The sequence below is a fragment of the Biomphalaria glabrata genome, chromosome 3, assembly GCF_947242115.1.
Source record: "Biomphalaria glabrata chromosome 3, xgBioGlab47.1, whole genome shotgun sequence".
NCBI lineage: Eukaryota > Metazoa > Mollusca > Gastropoda > Planorbidae > Biomphalaria > Biomphalaria glabrata.
Window position 1 is genome coordinate 49,423,156 of NC_074713.1, and position 19,797 is coordinate 49,442,952.

Genomic DNA, 19,797 nt, shown 5'->3' on the forward strand with positions numbered 1-19,797 from the left:
CATTTTGTTATGAATATTAATAAATCAATATCATCATAAGTCAAACTGTATAAACCGTTAGAGCGTGAATTTGTGTATTTTGTACTCATAGTATGTACAGGTGGGGAACAAACAAGCCACATTAAAAAAAACAAAAAAAAAAAACTTACAATTATCTTTCTCAATAATGTAAAAGTTATTTCCCTTTTAGATATCAAACTAATTAGTTAACTAAATTGATCAATTTTTAAATTGATTCGTGTTTTGTTAGATACAATAATAATTGTTTATAAATTTCCACTTGATCCGAGAATATGTTTGGGAGAAATAACGTGTACAATTATCGAAGGGGACAAAACCATACATATTTAGCCCTATCTGTGAATACTGAAGGATATAAAAAGAAATAATTAATTAACTGTAATTGTTTGTTTTATTGATTCATGTATTGCTTTTCCAAATTAAAAATTTTGTCAAGTTTTAACTTGATCCCAAAATAGGTGTGGGCGAAAGAACGTGTTCAAACATTTTATCAGACAGACAGACAGACAGACAGACAGACAGATACACATAGTGAACTGATATAAGCTTTGTAACAAAAAAAGAGTATTTTGAAAAATCCATCTATATTCATTTCAAAACGATTCTGGTGAGTACCAACTAGTGCTCATCTGAAAGTAGTGTTAGCCTACCTATTGCAAACATATGAATGTTAATTAATTATACCAAAAGTGGAGTATAAAAGACTCCCCGTGGATACTGAATTTCACATGAGGATAATTTTATCTTTTTTGTTAAAAGTTCTTTTTAATAGTGTATACCTTTTACTATAATCATAAATATAATTTGAGTTCGGCCTTAAAAACACCCAGTCGCCAGTTGCCTACCTAATTTTCCGAACCAGCCGTCTTGGAAAGCTAAAGGTCAATTTGTCTTTCAATGGTAAGGGACACAAATCCTCCTGGAAATTTCAAGCCGATCGAGAATTCTAATTAACGGAAGCTCTGGCTTGGAGTTGTTTATGACTCTTTCATCCCGTGCGGTTACCAGATGAAAACACTCTAAAAAGACTGAAGTATGGTACTGTTATGTTGTACTTTGTTTGTTTTTTTTCTTCAAGCAAGCAAAAAAAAAAATTTAAAAAAAAAAACCTCTTGAGATTTTAAAAAATTGTTCGTTATGAAAGAAAAACAAAAGAATTGATTGATATTTGGTGCTGAGACAAAAATCGTTAAACAACAGGAGTTGCAAACAAAAAAAAAATCGCCAATATGAAAATGTGGTTTTGAGTTTGTCAAATGTTTTCCCTGTCTCGGATGTTCCTTCAGAGTTGAAGATAATTTGCTTCCTAGTTCAAACCTCCCGCAGGACGACGGGGGATGGGAGCGGGCAGGGTTTGAATCCTGGACCATCGATAAATCTGAACGACAGTCCAGTGCGCAAACCGCACGACCAGGCAGCCATACTGTCATCACTTGATTACTAAGCAATGCTTGTTCATTGAATATAAAAGTTTAAGTTAGAATAACAAGTACGAACAAAAACTCTTCAACATCTATACCCTGAGTTTAAAAAAAATCCCACCTATTTATTAAATATATTCGCTCGAAATGTAGTTCTAATTAAATACTTGTCAACCAGTCGCTCAGATAATAATGTGGGGTTATGTTTCTCGGCATCAACGTGGCGTTCGGGTGAAAACGGTCGTTATAGGAGACGATTAGGCTAATAGGGAAGCAAAAAAGAAACCCGGTTGGGGTGCCTTAGGATTAAGTACACTGCACTAGCGGGGATGGAAAAAAAAAGCACAACAAACATGTCACATCCACCTGAATGGATAATGTGGTACAAGGAAAGCATATTTAGGAGATTCCCCGGAGCGCTCGGCCTTAGGTTTCGCTTCCAAGTTATTACCCGAGCGTCTTGAGATACGAGCCATCGGGGATGTAGAAATTAACATCTGATAATCTGATTGGCAATTTCAGTCAGAAATTTGTTCAGGCAGATGGGGGAGCTTCCAATGGCCTAAAGTTCCAAGAGTCTTAAACTTAATTTTCAAAACAATTACGAAGTTAACTCAATAAGTAGGTCGAACTGTGAAGTCCAGGTCGAAATTATTGATCAATTAAAAGGCAGCGGTGAAATCATGGTTAAAAAAGAGCAATTGTTGAGTCCTGGTCAACTATTGTTTTCCAATAGCATAGGGCACAGTAATAATAAACAATTTACGTTGGCACTCAAGGTATCTAAAAAAAATATTTGGATATAATCCGGGACCATCGAAACGACAGTCCAGAGCTCATACCACATGACCAGTCCGCGATCTAATCAATTTAATCATCTCCCTTATGTTGGAGAAATACAATCCATTAATCCATTTCAGCGATACTATCCAACCTTCCAAAAGTCTTAACAGGTTCTCAGAGACTACGTGAGAAAAAAAGAAAAAGATATTTTCTCGCTTCTGTGTTCAGTATACTGTAAGCGGTACATCAGTAGTTAATTGTTTTACCGGTAAGTTCATGTGATTGATGGTAATCTCTTTGAGCGTGAAATTTGAACGTAACATTCCCCTACTCTGGTGGGGGTCATCTTTCGCGAAATCTGGCAGAAGATCGTATCTGAAGACAGTTCCACAAAGTATAGAATCGACACATGGCATATGTTAACGGGGTGGATTAGGTTCTTTGACTTGTGCGCACCGGTAACAGGGGATGAAAAAAAAAAGGGACAGGGCTGGGTAGGGACAGGAGGAGTCTACCCAAAGTCCAAAATCATGTCGGGTCAGTGCACTGCTGTTTGCTGGAACAATAGTTAGCTAGAGTGCAAATAAAATAAACCCTAACGGAAGCAGAAACAAATGTTGCGCGTGGCTCTAGAATTCAACTACGGGAGTTACAATCTACGCAGCACGGACTCCTAGGTTAACACCCTGACGTACACTTTATGTTCGGGCGACATCGTGTGCAAATTGGTGTTTTATTTGTTAAAATCTTCAACCAACTATGGTAAGGTTGAACAATTAAAAAGAATGGACCTCATTCACCAATCGTAAACAAACAACATTTAATCATGTGATCTTATTGATAAAACAATGGAAAAAAAATGTCACGTGATAACCATCATGAATTAAACATGAGATCGTAAATTATATGGAAGAGATAGAGCACCACGTGGCTAAATATTGTTTGTTTACGATTGGTGAATGAGGTCCAAAGGCGTAAATAGTCATTTTAGGATTTTGATGTCAGGAGCCCACTTAAGGCATTTTTTTTTTATGCATTCGGAGAAATATTTGGTAGAATATATATTTTTAAAAGCCCTAATAAGCAATACAGAACTAAATTTTAAAACTATTGAACTTTTAGTACAAGCTAGTGTTTATTAGTGCGCCGAATAGCTACTAGGTCGTGTGGTACGACTCTGTACTACAGTCTTCGTAGACCCTGGTCCTGAGACAGGCTTGTGCTAGGATGTAATAATCTGCCATTTCAACTGAAACTCTGAAACATGTAAAACTAACTCATTCATTTATCCTCATTGCTTAAAGAACGTATGCCATTATTTCACAAGTCACGTGTTAGGTAGTCATTAAATGTTGGGTGGCCCAGATACTATGTGGCCTCAAATGCGCATTAATTGTTGGCCCTAATTACGCATTGATGATGATAACCTCATAAAGAGACAGCCGGCCTTAAGCCACCTCAACCTATGCGGCCACAGTGGGCCCGCACCTTCCTTTTCGAAAACTACCATCTACTGTAGATACCACTTAAAGTTAATGTGACCGTGATTTTGTACTTAAGTAAAGTATGAATAAAATACAAAGACGAATTTATTTTCTAATACAAAATCTTAATTTTCCCTTATTATCCTTATCCATACCCAGACTGGGCCCCGCGCAATCCGTTTCGCATAAGGCCCCGCAATCTGTAGGACCGGCCCTGAAGGACACACATATGAGGCCCAAAGAAAAGTCCCTGGCGAAAACAGGTCAAGAAGACTATAAAAAAGCTTAAACAGATTCCCGGCGGACAACGGCGTTGTCTGCGCTAGACAAAGCAAAATATGCAGGTCGGAACTGGGATTTCGTGGTCATATGAAATATTGCACTCATCCTTAATCTTCGGAATCGAAAACAAAATTGCTTTAAGCAAAATATCCTCCATACACTGCTCGCCTACCAAGTTATTACGTAACTAGACAAAAGTTCACGCCAGTCACGACCTTGCCCTCTTACTAAACAAAAGATATTTATATTATCATTCCCATATATCCATAGATGGCATCATAAACATCAAAGATACGCCCACGAGTCTCTGTATATGTGTGTGTGTGTGGTTGTATTAGAGAAATGTTAACCTCTTCCTGTGCTAACAGAAGAGAGCTTATGTGTAACACCGCGCAATCTTTAACTCGCACTATTTTTGTAACGCGCAGGCACTTCATGAATGAATAGAATTGTTTGCACATTCTTCCCTCAGATAGACGGCCGTAGATTTATACGCCACTGATGTCAGTTAGTAAGCCAAGGGAGAAAACACAAGAGGGAAGGAACTAGAAAGGGGGGGCTGTACTCTTATTTAATTCTAGACAAGGAAAGTGGAAACATGCGGTTGAGGAGGTGGGGAGGGGATGAGTTCAAGAGACGCTGCATGGGATGGACTATAAATATCCGGTGCGTGGCAGGTGAATGGAACATACAACGCCTACTCCAGGGGTATGCTGGGAAGATAGTAAAAGGGAAAAAAATCGTACTCACTTGATGCTAATTTTAGAAAGATTATCCAACGATTCTCTCTCCTTTTAATTTGTAGTTTTCGCCCAGACTGAAATAATTTCGTAGTGGAAAGGGGGGGGGGGGGAAGCTCGGCCTGGGGGGGGGGGGGGGGAGATGAAAGAATCGAGAGACGGAAATAGCTATCAATAAACAGACACACAGAACACATGTCGGAGAGATTCGAGATCTCGACTCTGTAGATCGTAGTTACAAGATGTAAGGAGACTGGAAACTTGTATTTTTGACCGAGTCTAGTAAAGAATCCTCCTTTCATTAGTGGTCACTTTCTGTAACTCAATGATGAGTGAGGGATGAGAATAAAAAGAAAGATGTGGGGACTGGGGTGGGGGTGGGGGGTTGTTACGCTTGCTTCTTAAGAGACATCGCAGGAAGTACTGAATACGTTCTGTTCGAAGTGACATTAGTCTGGTACTGATAAACTAGTTTATCATCTAGCGTCATCTTCATCTTCATTCCTTAATCGGTTGAACCGTTAGCAGTGGCGTAGGAATTGGCCATCATCTGGGGGGCCAGCAAGCTTGACCTCTTTAGGGGCCCCTGCATTTTGCGTTATATTTAAGATTTAAAGTAAAAAAAAAATTCGAACACTCATTTAGGGGTCCACCTCAAATGGAGTCCCAGGGGGGATTTTCAAATTCTCCCCCCTCCCCGACTCTAGCTACGCCGCTGACCGTTAGGGTACCACACATATGTCGACTGTCTTTCTCCACTCCTGTCAGCCTTTTGCCTTGAGTAGTGACAGGTCCGTCCTAGGATTGTGTCTTCCCATCGTTTGCTATGTCTGCCTCCTCTTTTTTTTCCTGGTAGTCCTAGTACTGTTCCCTGAAGGAAGGTTCTTGCGAGCACTTAGTCTATGCTTATGTTTTAACGAGTTGTGGAAAGGGAAAGAGAATCTTAGGATGTACGCTCATCTAAACTAGTTCCTGGTGTTAAACAGAGTTCCAAAACACAACACGGAGAAAGAATGTTATGCAGCAGCTACAACAATCAACCGACATCATTTTTACAAAGCTTATATCAACTCAGTCTGGTAAAAAACTGTGTACACGTTATTTCTGCCACACCCAATCTCGGATCAAGCTGAAATTTTGCACAATTATATCTTTTACCTGACAACACAAGAATCATTATAAAAAACCCTATTAGTTAATTAACTTTGGCAATTTTTTTTATATCAAACAAGGGAAAGAATTTGTACTTGACTCAAGTGGTGGTATAAGCTGAGTTAGCCCTCATAATATGTCGTCTCAGTTTTAGTGAACACAACGTGAAAAATAGGAGGAGACTATAGAAACAATAAATACAATCTTCCATGTTCATACGCTCACCCTTAGCGTAGGCGTTACCGTGTTGGCTTGAGAAGCATAAGTAGGCTTGAGCCATGAGTTTAAATATAGGTCGTTCCCGCTTTTTTTTTTTATTTCTATAAATGCTTCTTTATTTTTGTTTTTAATCTAGATCTATTACAAATTTAAAGTACATGACTGATCCAAACTAATTGATACAATTACACTTAATATGAGCTTTGTTGTTTTTTTTAAGTTTTTTAAAAATTTCCCTCTAACTCACATCGAACACCCGTCAGAACATGAGGGACTCAAGAGGCAGTGGATCCCAGGCAGTGGATCTCGAGTGTAACAAAAACTCAAGCCAGGGCACAACCTCAAGAGTCTCGCTTCGATTTGCAAGGAAATGACGCTAAGTGACTCAAGTTTGTTTTTCTCTGTGACCAACAGTTAACGAGGGTATCACGTGGCCTGCACTACAGAAGAGTGGATTAAGTTGAGGCCCTTAAATCACCAGCATCCACAACTAAGAGCCTTGGCTCACAAGCGCCCACCTTGAGTCAGCCCTCCCACTTTTTTGTTTCCTATTTCCACTGTTTATTTGCCTACCTGGAATACAAGTAAATTTGGTACAGCAGGACCCAGGAAGTCCAGTGGCCTCAGAGATGACGTCAAGGTGGTATCCAACAGGACACTCCACATCCTCACACTTGTTTTCAATGGGGCAAGAACACCTGGAGACCAAAGAAGCATACACAAGTCACATCCACGTCGATTGATAACAATTCAAAGCAGTCGGCACTGGATATAAGGAGATATTAATTTGTTTATAATTATATAGTTCAGTGTTTCCCAAACCTTTTCCTCAACGGAACACTTCGCACATTTCTGAGATTAATTCACGTGGTGGTTTACTAATTAATTATAAAAGTCCGACCACATACCAGACACAGAAATCTTAAAGCTGTCCAACGTGAACAGTATCAATGCGACAGTAAAAGGGTCCCAACTTCGATGGGCGGGACATGTGTCGTCAGCATGCTTTTTAAAGCGAGTATTAGACTTAACAGTCATCTTCGAGTCCATAGGAAATGAGAAATGTGCTCATCTTCGATCACGAAGGAGGAGCTATATATATAATTATTCAAGCAGTTCGTGGAACACTAGGGTTCCACTTAACACAGTTTGGGAAACACTGATATAATTAATATGAAAGTTCACAAAACAAGCCAAACAATTATAAAGCTAAAATTTTCTTACAATAGGACTTCGTTGATTGCTTGATATTTAGAACCGATCTCGTAGTCAAGAATATGTGAATCTTCAATCAACAAACTTTTAATTTTGTCATGTTTTATCTGACAAGATTCACATTATAAAAGAGCTTTGGACAATTTTGTTTGTAAAACAAGATCACAACAAGATGAAGATAACCCCAATGTTCTTTGAACTTTGCCTTTAGAAAAAGCTTTAGAAATATTTTATTATTTTATAATAGTAAGTAGTTGTAGATCTAGGTTTTCTTAATTTTTTATAAACCATTTGATCTACGGCAGTGGTGCCCAACCTAATTCGACCTGCGGGCCATTTTAATTTCCCAACACTCCTCTCGCGGGCCACATGACCGAAAAGTTACAAAAACTAAATGAAATTGTTCTGAAACTATTTTACCAAAACCCTTTGGGTGTAGTGCTATATTCATCATTTCGTGTGATATTTGACGATTATGTTTTTCACGCGTCAGAAAATAACTTCATTTGTCTACTTCAAATGTTAGCAACAGTATAGGTCTCTTATTGGTTAATATTCACATCGATCCTCAAATCTCTAGTTGTAGTGAATCTTTTATTCGTGGTTTAAACCAATAATGCCGCCATAATTATTTATAATGCCGATATACATGTTGTTGTTTTTTAAACAGCCACACTTTCTTTATAAAACAAAGATGTAGGCTTATTATCATGTTCCGCAAACAAGTAAAGATCCGCCCACTGGTCCTGGTAGATTCTACATTCAGTCTCTGTTCCTAAACGCACAAACGTTAAAGGTCATGGTAGCAATACATTCAGAAAAAATATATGACAGTCCTAAATAGGTAAAGATACATTTTTCAACATTTATTTTTTTGGAGGGAATTTTCTCCATTTTGTGTCGACGTTTCGGCGGGCGGGCCGGATATAACCACGTCGAGGCCGGATTTGACCCGCGGCGTATTTTGGGCACCAATGATCAACGGTGTCAGAAGATGTAAATCTTATTCGTTTCTCTGGCCAAAGGTAAATGGAACCAGCACAATGATCAATCGCCTTTACTTTCTCTAATATCAGGTACCTATTAAGGTTACGCTGACTCAAGTGAAATAAAAAAAAAATTAATAATACGAACTAGAAATCCCTCGCGTCCAAAACTCAGAGCTTTACCTCTTGGCTACAACTCGTTTATAAGCTCAATATAACAAAATTAATTATAACAGGTACAGCCCACAGTCTGACTTTTTATCGACTAGGTGTACGAATGACATAATATAGGTAGTATATCTTTAAGTTATTACTTAGACTACTTCCAGCTGGTAAAGCGTGTCAGGTGGATATATAATGCTTACCCTTGCTGCACCTCGCAGCAGTGGTCATCTGTCCACATGGGCATCAGTCGGACACTATCCTCTGGGCATGGCTCTTCTTCGATTGGTGGACACATGGTCGAGGGACAATCTGCATAAAGACAGTCAAAGTACAATCAATAGAATGGAATCAGCGAAGAGTAGGAACAGGAGTAATAGAGAAACTGGCACACTAAACAAAAAAATACTTTTTAAAAACAAAGCAGCAATTAGTTTGAATCATTCATGGAAAAAGTCAGTTTCAAAACCACGTGATTATGTGTAGTTTAAAGATTGCTAGGTCTTTCCTGTTCAGTAACCTTCAGTGTGAGCATCCCTAATCGTTGATTCAATTAATTCCCTTATTAATACTTCCGTCTCTTGCAGACCGGATACACCAATAAGTTTGGTATTTACGGTAAGACTCTGTATATTTAAAACCTCCAATAAGTTTGGTATTTACGGTAAGACTCTGTATATTTAAAACCTCCAATAAGTTTGGTATTTACGGTAAGACTCTGTATATTTAAAACCTCCAATAAGTTTGGTATTTACGGTAAGACTCTGTATATTTAAAACCTCCAATAAGTTTGGTATTTACGGTAAGACTCTGTATATTTAATACCTCCAATAAGTTTGGTATTTACGGTAAGACTCTGTATATTTAAAACCTTCAATAAGTTTGGTATTTACGGTAAGACTCTGTATATTTAAAACCTTCAATAAGTTTGGTATTTACGGTAAGACTCTGTATATTTAAAACCTTCAATAAGTTTGGTATTTACGGTAAGACTCTGTATATTTAAAACCTCCAATAAGTTTGGTATTTACGGTAAGACTCTGTATATTTAAAACCTTCAATAAGTTTGGTATTTACGGTAAGACTCTGTATATTTAAAACCTTAAAATAAGTTTGGTATTTACGGTAAGACTCTGTATATTTAAAACCTTCAATAAGTTTGGTATTTACGGTAAGACTCTGTATATTTAAAACCTTCAATAAGTTTGGTATTTACGGTAAGACTCTGTATATTTAAAACCTCCAATAAGTTTCTCGTGCTTTCAGTGCATACCAATTTATGGTTTTAAATAATACAAATCCATTCCTATTCATGATCAGTTCTATTCATACCCATGTCATGCGCAGTGTTGGTGTTTTTTATTTTAACTAAGTTACGTATCGAGTATTAGGTATATATTTATATTGAATGACATAGAATCGATTATTTTGAATCACCGAGCTTTCCAAGTACTTATAGTCTAATGTTAGTTTTAAAAAATATTAGCGAACGAACTTATTCTGTATTTTCTCTTAGCTGATTAGGTCCTACTGTCTCTCTATTTAATGCAAAATTAATTAATTACGACTTATCGATTAACTACATAACATTTTTTTTCAGTGATTCGTATGTTGTCATCGACAATGAATAATTGTGGAAAATTTCATCTTGAACCTAGAATGGGAATCGGAAGAAAAAGATGTACACGATTCCACCCAGACAGACAGAAAAACAAATGGCTATAAACTAGACGTATGATCCCTACAGAGTTACACAAATTAGTTAGAGAATATTAAGAACAATATTTTGATTTCTTTAACTTGATTTGAATTTGATTCTGCAAGGTGAAACGTCGCTGTTATGAAAACTAATGCGTATTGAAGAATGAATATTTTTTTTTTTTTTGGGGGGGGGGGGGGCGACCTGAAGACTGATTGACTGGCATGATTAAAGCCCACTTACCGTTCGACCTCTGACATTCGTACACGTCACAGCACGTGCCGGGAAGGCCGGTTGCATTCTGCAGCAGACGTAACGTGAAGCCGCGCGCGCACGAGGGAATGTGACAGGCGGACATATTGCACACACAGTAGAGCGTGGAATCCCGTGAGGGAAGGTCAAGGTGGTTCATCTCAGGGGCCTCTCCGTGAGGCTGTGACGCCTTGCTCTGAGCGTCTCGGACCTGGGCATCTTCCGGAGGGCGAGGACTGGTGTCGGCGCTCCCAGGGTCCTCCGACTTCCGGGTCTTGAATGCCACGGAGGAGTCTGGGGGACACAGGCGTTCAATGTAGGCTGGTGGGCAGTTCTGACCAGAGCATCCCATTTCTGGTATTTCTGAAAAGTACAATATAAGGAATTAAAACATTTGGATTACTTACTTTTGCATATGAAAATGTAATCAATACTTTGGGCTACGGTAAATTTATCATTTTGAGCCACTTGTTAAAGCGAGCGGAAAGTACGAGGAGATAGTGGTGCTGGCTAAGCTACCATCTACCGACCCCCTTAAAGATATTTGAAAGTATAAATTCCATTGCTGTTATAATAGATACGTGTCGAACGATTTTTACTCAATTACAATTTCTAACTACAAATTTTTGGGTGAATGTTATTTATAGAAATCGAAATGATTAACTATCTAGGTGTAGCTTGGCATGAATATTTGACATGTGTTTAAAATACCATAGCAACGTTAACAATAACAACTACAAAAAATAATGTATGGTTAAGGGTTAAACACTTCTATAGTCTCGCGTTCAAATCTAACTATTTCATTCTGACGTCTGGCCATATAACTGCTTCGTTGACCGATACAGAAAGAAGTAAAGAGTACATCATCTGACCGTTAAAACATTAGGTTGGGGTTCAAATCTCCACTTATTCTACCAACACAAACATGTGAATGAATTGTGATGCTGCGGTAGTCCCATCACGCGTGGACCTGTATTCATTCCGAGTATGGGAAATCGTGAGAATAAAATCTCCAGCTGTGAAGTGAACGCGAACGGACGGACTTAAAACGAACAAAAGATTAGACAACAAAAAAAAAATATCGGGAAACAAGATTTCCTTTTAAAGAAGCGTAACTCTAGCCACCTTTCCATGGTCTCTTAGCTACAGAGTTAGCAGCCCTTGTCCGTACCCCCCAACTTGAGCTTTCTATGGAGAGCTGTACGCTGCTTGATTCCTGGATCACTGGATTACATTCTGATGAACACAATACGCTTTGCTCCTGGGAACCAGCAAGGAGATTTGTTCCCCTGTGCCCCCGGAACCTCATCCCCATTCGCCCCACAGTTTTAAGACCTGCGCCCTGTAATCCAATGTACTCGAGTTTCCCACGTCAGAGAATCAGGCTGAAAAGCAACTGTTGTAAGAAAATGTGAAAGGGGTGGGGGGCGGGCGGTGAAATGAACCCAGGGGCGATTGTTAATGTGGGTTACCTCGATGCGTGAAAGTGGGAAAATGTGTTATGAATATTTATAACGCAGAATTAGATTTAAATTGACGTTTTGTATTTTAGCGCCGACTCGGCACGCCTCTCTTTCAAGTCTTCTTTTCATTGGTCAAATTCTTTTCATTGAGAATGATGGGAGGTTTTTTTTTCTTTTTCTTCGGCGCCCCGGGGAACAAGAACAAAAAAAACAACAGATTATTTTTATAACTACTCGACCATAAGAGTGTAATCTGTACATATTCTATGAGAAAGAATGCCTAGAAAGAATGCATATAAAGCCAGGGGTCAAATCAAGCTGAAGCTAACGCGACCCATATGATTTAAGCTGTTAAGTGTTGGGTGAATAGAAAGATTTTTGTTTTTAATTCACGTGATCTCATCACGTGGTCTCATCACGTGGTCTCCAATGTGTTTGAGAACAATTTCTGTTTCTGTTCGGTTGATATAATCAAGAACAAAGACTCGCTTTTGGATGTAACCTTCTGTACAAAGAAATGACCATGCCAAACAAACTGGACAATATTTCCAGGGGCGTATCTAGGATTTTTCCTTCGTTTGGGGGCCCGGGAGGGTGGCTTGACCTCTTTGGGAGACCCTGCATTTTGCGTAATATTTAATTTTTAATGTAAAAAAAAACACTTCTTTGGACCCCCCCTCAAGTGGGGGTCGGGGGATTTTCAAATTCTCCCCCCCCCTCCTCCCTAGCAACGCCACTGTAACTTTCTCCCCCGCAAAGAGTAATCTACTATCTTTCAACTAAGAACAGGACACAGGCCTCTGTTAAATTACCATCTGAACAAAATAAATCCCACACACTTCCCCTTTATAGGCACTGCGCCCACCTTTATAAAACTGTAAACCACATCCTCTTTGAATGCCCCTTCCTAATCCACCTTAGACAGACCCTACTTCCACTACAGCCCAACATAACCAACACCCTGTACGGCAGTGCTGAACAACTGAAGAGAACAGCACACAATTTTTCCTTGGCACAGTCTGCAAAAGAGCTCACAGCTCAGCAGCAATAAAGCTGGCTAGAAGAAGAAGGATGTCACCTCCAAGGAATATGTTAATTCTGGAGCCATCTTGGTTCACAACTGCAGTTCATACAAAGAACTTTACAAACACAAACAGGGAGCATAGTTTGTATAAAACTTCACGAGACAACTTCCCTTCTTATTGTAGTTATTAATAACTTAGCACATGTAGTTATCAAAGAAGCATCAATTATCTGTGTGTGTGTGTGGGGGGGGGTGGCAGTTTATATCCTGGTTTTGAAAACCAAGAACCCTTTTAAAATATCTCTTTCTACTGCGACCTTCAAGGCGATGTAATATTTAACTTTAGTTGGAGAGAGGTTCTCAATTGGTTTTGCTTGAAATAAAATCGTCATCGCCCCCCATTAGACACGCCAGCTAGAAAAAACAACTGTCAGCTGATACGGCGACCCGTGCTGCAAGACAGCATATGCAGATTAACACTAAAAAAAATTAACAAAATGTCTGCGCATGTCGCGAAATGTCAATATTGAAACACACGAGCCACTTCGAAAAAGTTTTTATGGGGCTGAGTACTCATCCAAACAAGGGAAGTAAAAATGTTTGTTCTCCAATTCAAAACCTGGTTCGAGTTTTTTTTAGTTTGCCGACACTCGGGCGATTTGGTTTTCGAGAGTTTGCATCAAGACGTACGCTTGGAGGGTATTCCAAGATCACACTGGCGTGATGTTGTCATGGTAACAGATTCAACACAGAAAAAAGAAAATGGAGATATTTTATTTCTCCTTTCTGGATAACCTTCAAAAGTTTCACCCGCCCAGACTACATAGATTGGCACAAAGCATCAGCTACAATACTTATGCATACCTTAACATTGTATGTCAAGAGGCTGGTGGCTCGTCTGCAATGGATGGCCATTAAAAGAACAAACACACAATTAAACTCTGCACTCTATCCAGAATAAATGAAGAAAACTAATAGTGAATAAAATAAACGAGAAATGGTCAGGCTCTCATCCGATTCCGAATCATAAGAAAGACGACGCCTATTACAAGCTATCCCGACAAGATCAACGTCTAATCTTTCGCCTCAGAACCAGACACAGCAGATCGAGACAACACATGTACCGGAAGCTCAAATTGGAACCAATGAAATCTGCCCATATGGAGTGTCCCCAAAGAATGCTGACCATGATCTTCAAAACTACTCTCTTTACCAAGAGGCCCGTACAAGACACTGGTCCCAAAACATCGATTTAGAAAGAAAACTATATGGAGAGCTCTATGATTTGGAAACCACTGCACAGTTCATCTCATGTATTGGTCTAGTCATCTGAACGCTCCAACATAACAATGAGAACGTGGAAGAAGAATAAGTTGTTTCTGTATAATTTTATTAAGTATATTATTACTATTATTAGTACTATTACTTATTGTATTTTGTATATAATTATTATTATTATTACTATTTACTATCATTATTACTTTTGCTAATTGTATTTTGTTAAGTATATTATTATTATTATTGTTATTATTACTATTATTAGTACTAATTGTATTTTGGTTAGTTTATTATTATTATTAGTAGTAGTAGTAGTAGTAGCAGTAGTAGTACTATTGCTAATTATATTTTCTTATGTTTATTATTATTATTATTATTACAATTATTAGTACTATTACTAAGATAATTCCTAATTGACAGTCAATAAAAATGGCGCCGACATATTTCAATTATTGTCACACCTAGCGGAGACGATAGCAGGTGGAGATAACTCTGTAATCTGTTTAGAAATTTGGCTAATAAAGTAGAGCTAGCAACTTCATTCAGCGAGATAAGAGAGGAAAATAAGAGAGCTAACGAGAGGATAATCTTGTTTATTTCCTTGTTTTCCCGTTGTCATGCCAACCAACAGGTAAAACTTTTTTTGTTTTTTGACACGATAAAAAATTTGTCGGTTAGTTCCTAATCTTGCTAATGATAATAAAACCGTTTTTTTTTTTAAAAAAAAGGTTTACTACTTTTTTTTCCCCAGGCGTGCCGCCCTCCTCCCACCCCCATTTCCCAGCCCCCATCACGGACTGGTTTGTCCGCTTGCTTGAGATCGAGACTTCCTGGTCGTCGATCACTCCGCGCGCGCAGATATTTGCAACCTTTTTTATATCGCGGAAGGAGACAAACTCGGAATCAAGACGAGACCAAAAAAAAAAAATGCTATGTAAAACAAGGCCTGCTTGACGAGGGGGCTCACACGGCTAGCGGCGTACAGAAAAAAAAAAGTGTGCCGTCGCTTGAAACAAAATGTACAGCGGCGGTATGTCAAGGATTTCGCGCCCCCCCCCCCCCAACCTTCTGCATCCCTCACTCAATGGGCCCTATTACACCAGTTTGTCAACATGCCGTGACTGTTTTATCTAATCGTGTCACTAGGTCAGTTTTGCGTCCACCTTAGCAGCCCCCCCCCCCACGCCCGACACCACCGCACTCTCTATCTCCGCCGGAGTCTGTCCACCCGCACGGCACTAGTCTAAACAGCTAGGCCACGTCTAAATACTCGAGATACAGCGAGACACCGTGTTGAGGGCTGGATTCATCCCACTTCCGGGAGATACATGGGCGTCTCTAAAACATCGTATTTTAACAGTTGTCGGAAATATCTTCTGAGCTTTGGTTTCCCGGATGTAGACTACAGGTCTACCATTGTGTTCTTGTGTGTCGCTCTTTCTTTATATATACACAGACTAAGACACATACTTATAATATATATATATATATATATATATGTCAACAATTTATATATAGTTAATTAAAAAGTAAAGTAACCCGTTCATGCCTTGCGATCTTCTAATATATTACAGACGATACTTCAAAAATAAAAATAAAAAGATAATTACGTCCTACGCGTTTAATGTGTCAATCTAGTCATGCATGTTAATTCAATGACTTACACTCTGCTGATGCTAACTCGTTGGTTTACCTGGCTGATTCAGGCAACCCATTTCACTCTTTATAGGACAGATAATGGTAAGGTAATTTGTATCAATGTCCAACAGCGAACGAGGGTTTCACGTGGCGAGCACAACGACCATCCACTTTACCTTCCCCATGCAATGTCAGACACCCATTCGAATTGGGAGGAATCAATTTAAAATCCAGATCTTCACCGAGATTTGAACCGAGACTCATTGGTTGGAAAGCCCAGCGCTTTACCACTCTGACACCACACCACGCCCCAAGACTGCTACTGTTATAGTATTAATCCTGTGGTGGACAATTGCTTTCAAACTGAACTTCAATTTGTTTAGACCAATAAGATTATTTTATCTTCAAATGTAACTATTACACCGTAGGTACAGGTGTGAAGCTAAGTGCTAAAACAAAGTTATATAAGTAATATGTATGTATACACTGGTAAGTGAATAAAATGCAACATTTTAATAGAATACACATGGAGAATGAGGTCAGACGAAAAAAACGATAAATTGGGGCCGGGGGGGGGGGGGGGAAGAGAGAGGATAACTCTACAGCCGTGAAATGTAATGATGTACAACTAGACATTCTTAGCCTCCCTTGTAAGTGTTAAAATCACTTCCAGAAATTGTGTACATTCCCAGAATTCCTGATAGACAATAAACACGGCGATCTGGCAGGTCCAACAAGCACACCTACACAGTTACGTATCTACACATACACACACACACAAACAAAATGTAGGTAATAGATCTTTCAGCATGCAATCTCTCTCTCTTCTTTTCTCTCTATCTCTTCTTCTCTCTCACCTCTCCCCCCTCCCCTCTTTCTCTCTGAAACACTAAGTTCATACCCTACGTCAGTGTTTCCCAAACCTTCGACTTAAGTTAAAGATTATAATTTTTGTAACACTGAGCACCCCTCGCCTAGAGTCTAGGAGAAGAATTAACATAATAAATGGGTATTTAAAAAGCGAATAGCTAATGAGGTGCAACGCACACCCCCTCCAAAGTCTTCCTGTTCCCCTGGGGGGTACGTGTAACCCCCCCCCCACACACACACACACACACTTTTGGAAACACTCCCCTACGTGAATTTAAACAGGTGCTACTCGATGCAGACGACATTAAGCTACTCGGCCTCGTGATGACGTGTATTTCATCACTTCCGGCTTAAACAGTAGCATTGTTGTTTTAAATTTAAACCAATGGATGGGACAAACTTTTTTTTTTATACGCTTGCAGTAAGTGACTAGTAAAAAGTTGTACATCATGCAGACTTAGCCTCGTTCTCAGTATTATGTTGGAGCGTTCAGATGACTAGTCCAATATAGGAGATGAACTGCGCAGGGGTTTCCAAATCAAGGAGCTCTCCATATAGTTTTCTTTCTATAGGGGTGTTTAGGGGCCAGTGTCTTGTTCGGGCCTCTTGATAAAGAAAGCAGTTTTGAAGGACAATGTCAACATTCTTTGTGACACTCCGGTCAGCATTCTTTGTGAAAATCCACAATGACAGATTTCGCTAGTTCAAATGTTTAGCATCCGGAACATATGTTGTCTGATTCTGTTGTGTCAGGTTCCGGTACTGACTTTCCACTGGGGTATTGAAACTGTTCTCGTGCCAGTTCCAACGGAAGTCTACCATACAAGTCTAAACTAGACAGGGTACTTTCCTAACGAGCTCCTTATTGGATGATAAGCAAAGACCGAAAATATAAATTAAAGTAGGATCTCAGATCATCACAACATCATCATCAAAATTTGAATAGACGGCGGCTTGAACGGCATGTTAGTAGAGTGGTAAAGCGCTTGGCTTCTGAACAGGAGGGTCCTGGGTTCGAATCCAAGTGAAAACTGAGATTTTTAATTTTGGGATCCTTAAGGCGCCTCTGAGTCCAACCAGCTCTAATGGAAACCTGACATGATTTGGGGAAAAGTAAAGGCGGTTGGTCGTTGTGATTGCCTCATGACACGCTCGTTAACCGTGGGCCACAGAAACAGATGACCTCGTAGATCTCAAGATCTCAAAGGGGAACTTTACTTACGGTTTGACCATGGCCGCCAAAATATTCACGAGGTCACTGCATGACAGGCTCTAGTCTTCCCCACTTTTAAAAGCCCAGAATAAAAACCCATGTGCTGTCGGTATGTTTCGATATCGATCAAGAGAAAGTAGCTTCTCTGATCGTGCTAATGGACCTCATTCACCAATCGTAAACAAACAACATTTAGCCACGTGGCGCTCTATCTCTTCTATATAATTTACGATCTCATGTTTAATTCATGATGGTTGTCACGTGACAGTTTTTTCCATTGTTTTATCAATAAGATCACGTGACTAAATGTTGTTTGTTTACGATTGGTGAATGAGGTCCATTGGAGACGTACGTAATCCCCCAAACAGTTCTCTTATTTTTTTTTAAAATAAGAGAATATTAAGTTTTTTTTTTCTTTTTGGGATTTTCGACAAATATTACACATTCAAGATCTAGGCCAGTGTTTCCCTGAGTTCCGCGGAAACCTAGTGTTTCGGGAGACTTGAATAGGAGTTTCACGAACTACTGGAATAGTTAACTAGGGTAAGCCATCAGATGAATTAACCTCTCTAAACAAGAAGTAAAATAATCCATTAAATAAATACTTAGCATTTGCAAAGTGTTCCGTTAAGTAGAAAATGTTTGGGAAACCCTGATCTTAAAAAAAAAAAGTGAATGGAAGAGAGTTATAGAGAATGAGAAAGAAAGAGATGATGATGATGATGATGATGGTGGAAAAAAAAAAGATGAATAACAAGCACCATATTATCTCTTTCCCATAAAATCATTTTATAAATTAAAGAGGCGTTGTCGTCTAGAGATACGTATAGTGTCAAGATAATTCGAAACAGAGGCTGTTAAACTAACGGATTTCCCCCATAAGCTATTAATAGATGTCCCCGATAGTGGAAGCGCCTTTTCCACACTCTTGGCACAAATAGTACAGATGTTTAAAAAAAAAAAACAGGATAATTCATGAATGAAAGACGGGAGGTGGAGGAGAGGATAGCACGCTGATGAAACAGAAACCCACTCCAACAAAAAAAAAAAATCATATCTACGCCACATGTGACATCTCATGACATCTCCGCCACTTGAGAATCAAGAAAGAGGTTTAAGTACACCACATGTACACACAATACTGTACACATGTGAATTTGTCTACTTGTGGACTCGATTGCGCGGGGCCTTGGCACGTGCCAAAATAGCGCGAGCTGTGTATCTCGTATCGATGTAATTAACTCCCTAATTTCCGCCCCATGTATTCCTGGCGCGGTGGCAGTGTCACTCTGCAAGCATATCACCATGACTAAATCAACATGTCAGTAATATATCTAGGTAGGTGTGGTCCAAGCTATTCATGTGTAATGTACGCAAGCATTGATTGCTTAAAGAAGTCTTTAAATAAAAAAAAAACACAAGTGTGTGTGCGTGTTTGAAAGAAAGATAACTCCGTTGTTTTAATTGAAATAGAAAATACCGGTGGTTCTTCTTGACGTTCTTCTGACACCAGGCTTAAATGAAAGTATATGTGAGTCAGTCTCTACAGATAAATGAGTTCATCCCAAATTTCTAATGTAAAGAAATTTGTTTTCTTTACAAGATCATCTAACTAAACCAACCACACACACATAATTCTCCTTTATAAGACTTTGTCTTCATTGTTTAATATACTTCATATCCAAAAGTCTAGATAGATAAGATAGATTAGATGGACGGACGGACGGACGGACGGACAGACAGACAGACAGACAGACAGATAGATAGATAGATAGATAGATAGATAGATAGATAGATAGATAGATAGATAGATAGATAGATAGATGGTGTTACATGCGAACTTAAGACTTCGCCTAACCTGCCCAGTGTGCAGCCAAACACTCCTGCCTCACATA

At 39.1% G+C, this 19,797-nt stretch overlaps 1 protein-coding gene across 1 annotated transcript in view; it reads right to left on the bottom strand.

The window, feature by feature from the left end:
- The window catches only part of LOC106051993 (cysteine-rich motor neuron 1 protein-like), a 116,498-nt gene that overhangs the window by 26,832 nt on the left and 69,869 nt on the right, over positions 1 to 19,797 (bottom strand). The window contains exons 3-5 of the mRNA XM_056022459.1: positions 10,408 to 10,779; positions 8,669 to 8,777; positions 6,676 to 6,800 (exon numbers count right to left, since the gene is read on the bottom strand). Coding sequence (XP_055878434.1) covers positions 6,676 to 6,800; positions 8,669 to 8,777; positions 10,408 to 10,779 — 606 coding nt within the window. The remainder of the gene's footprint in view (positions 1 to 6,675; positions 6,801 to 8,668; positions 8,778 to 10,407; positions 10,780 to 19,797) is intronic.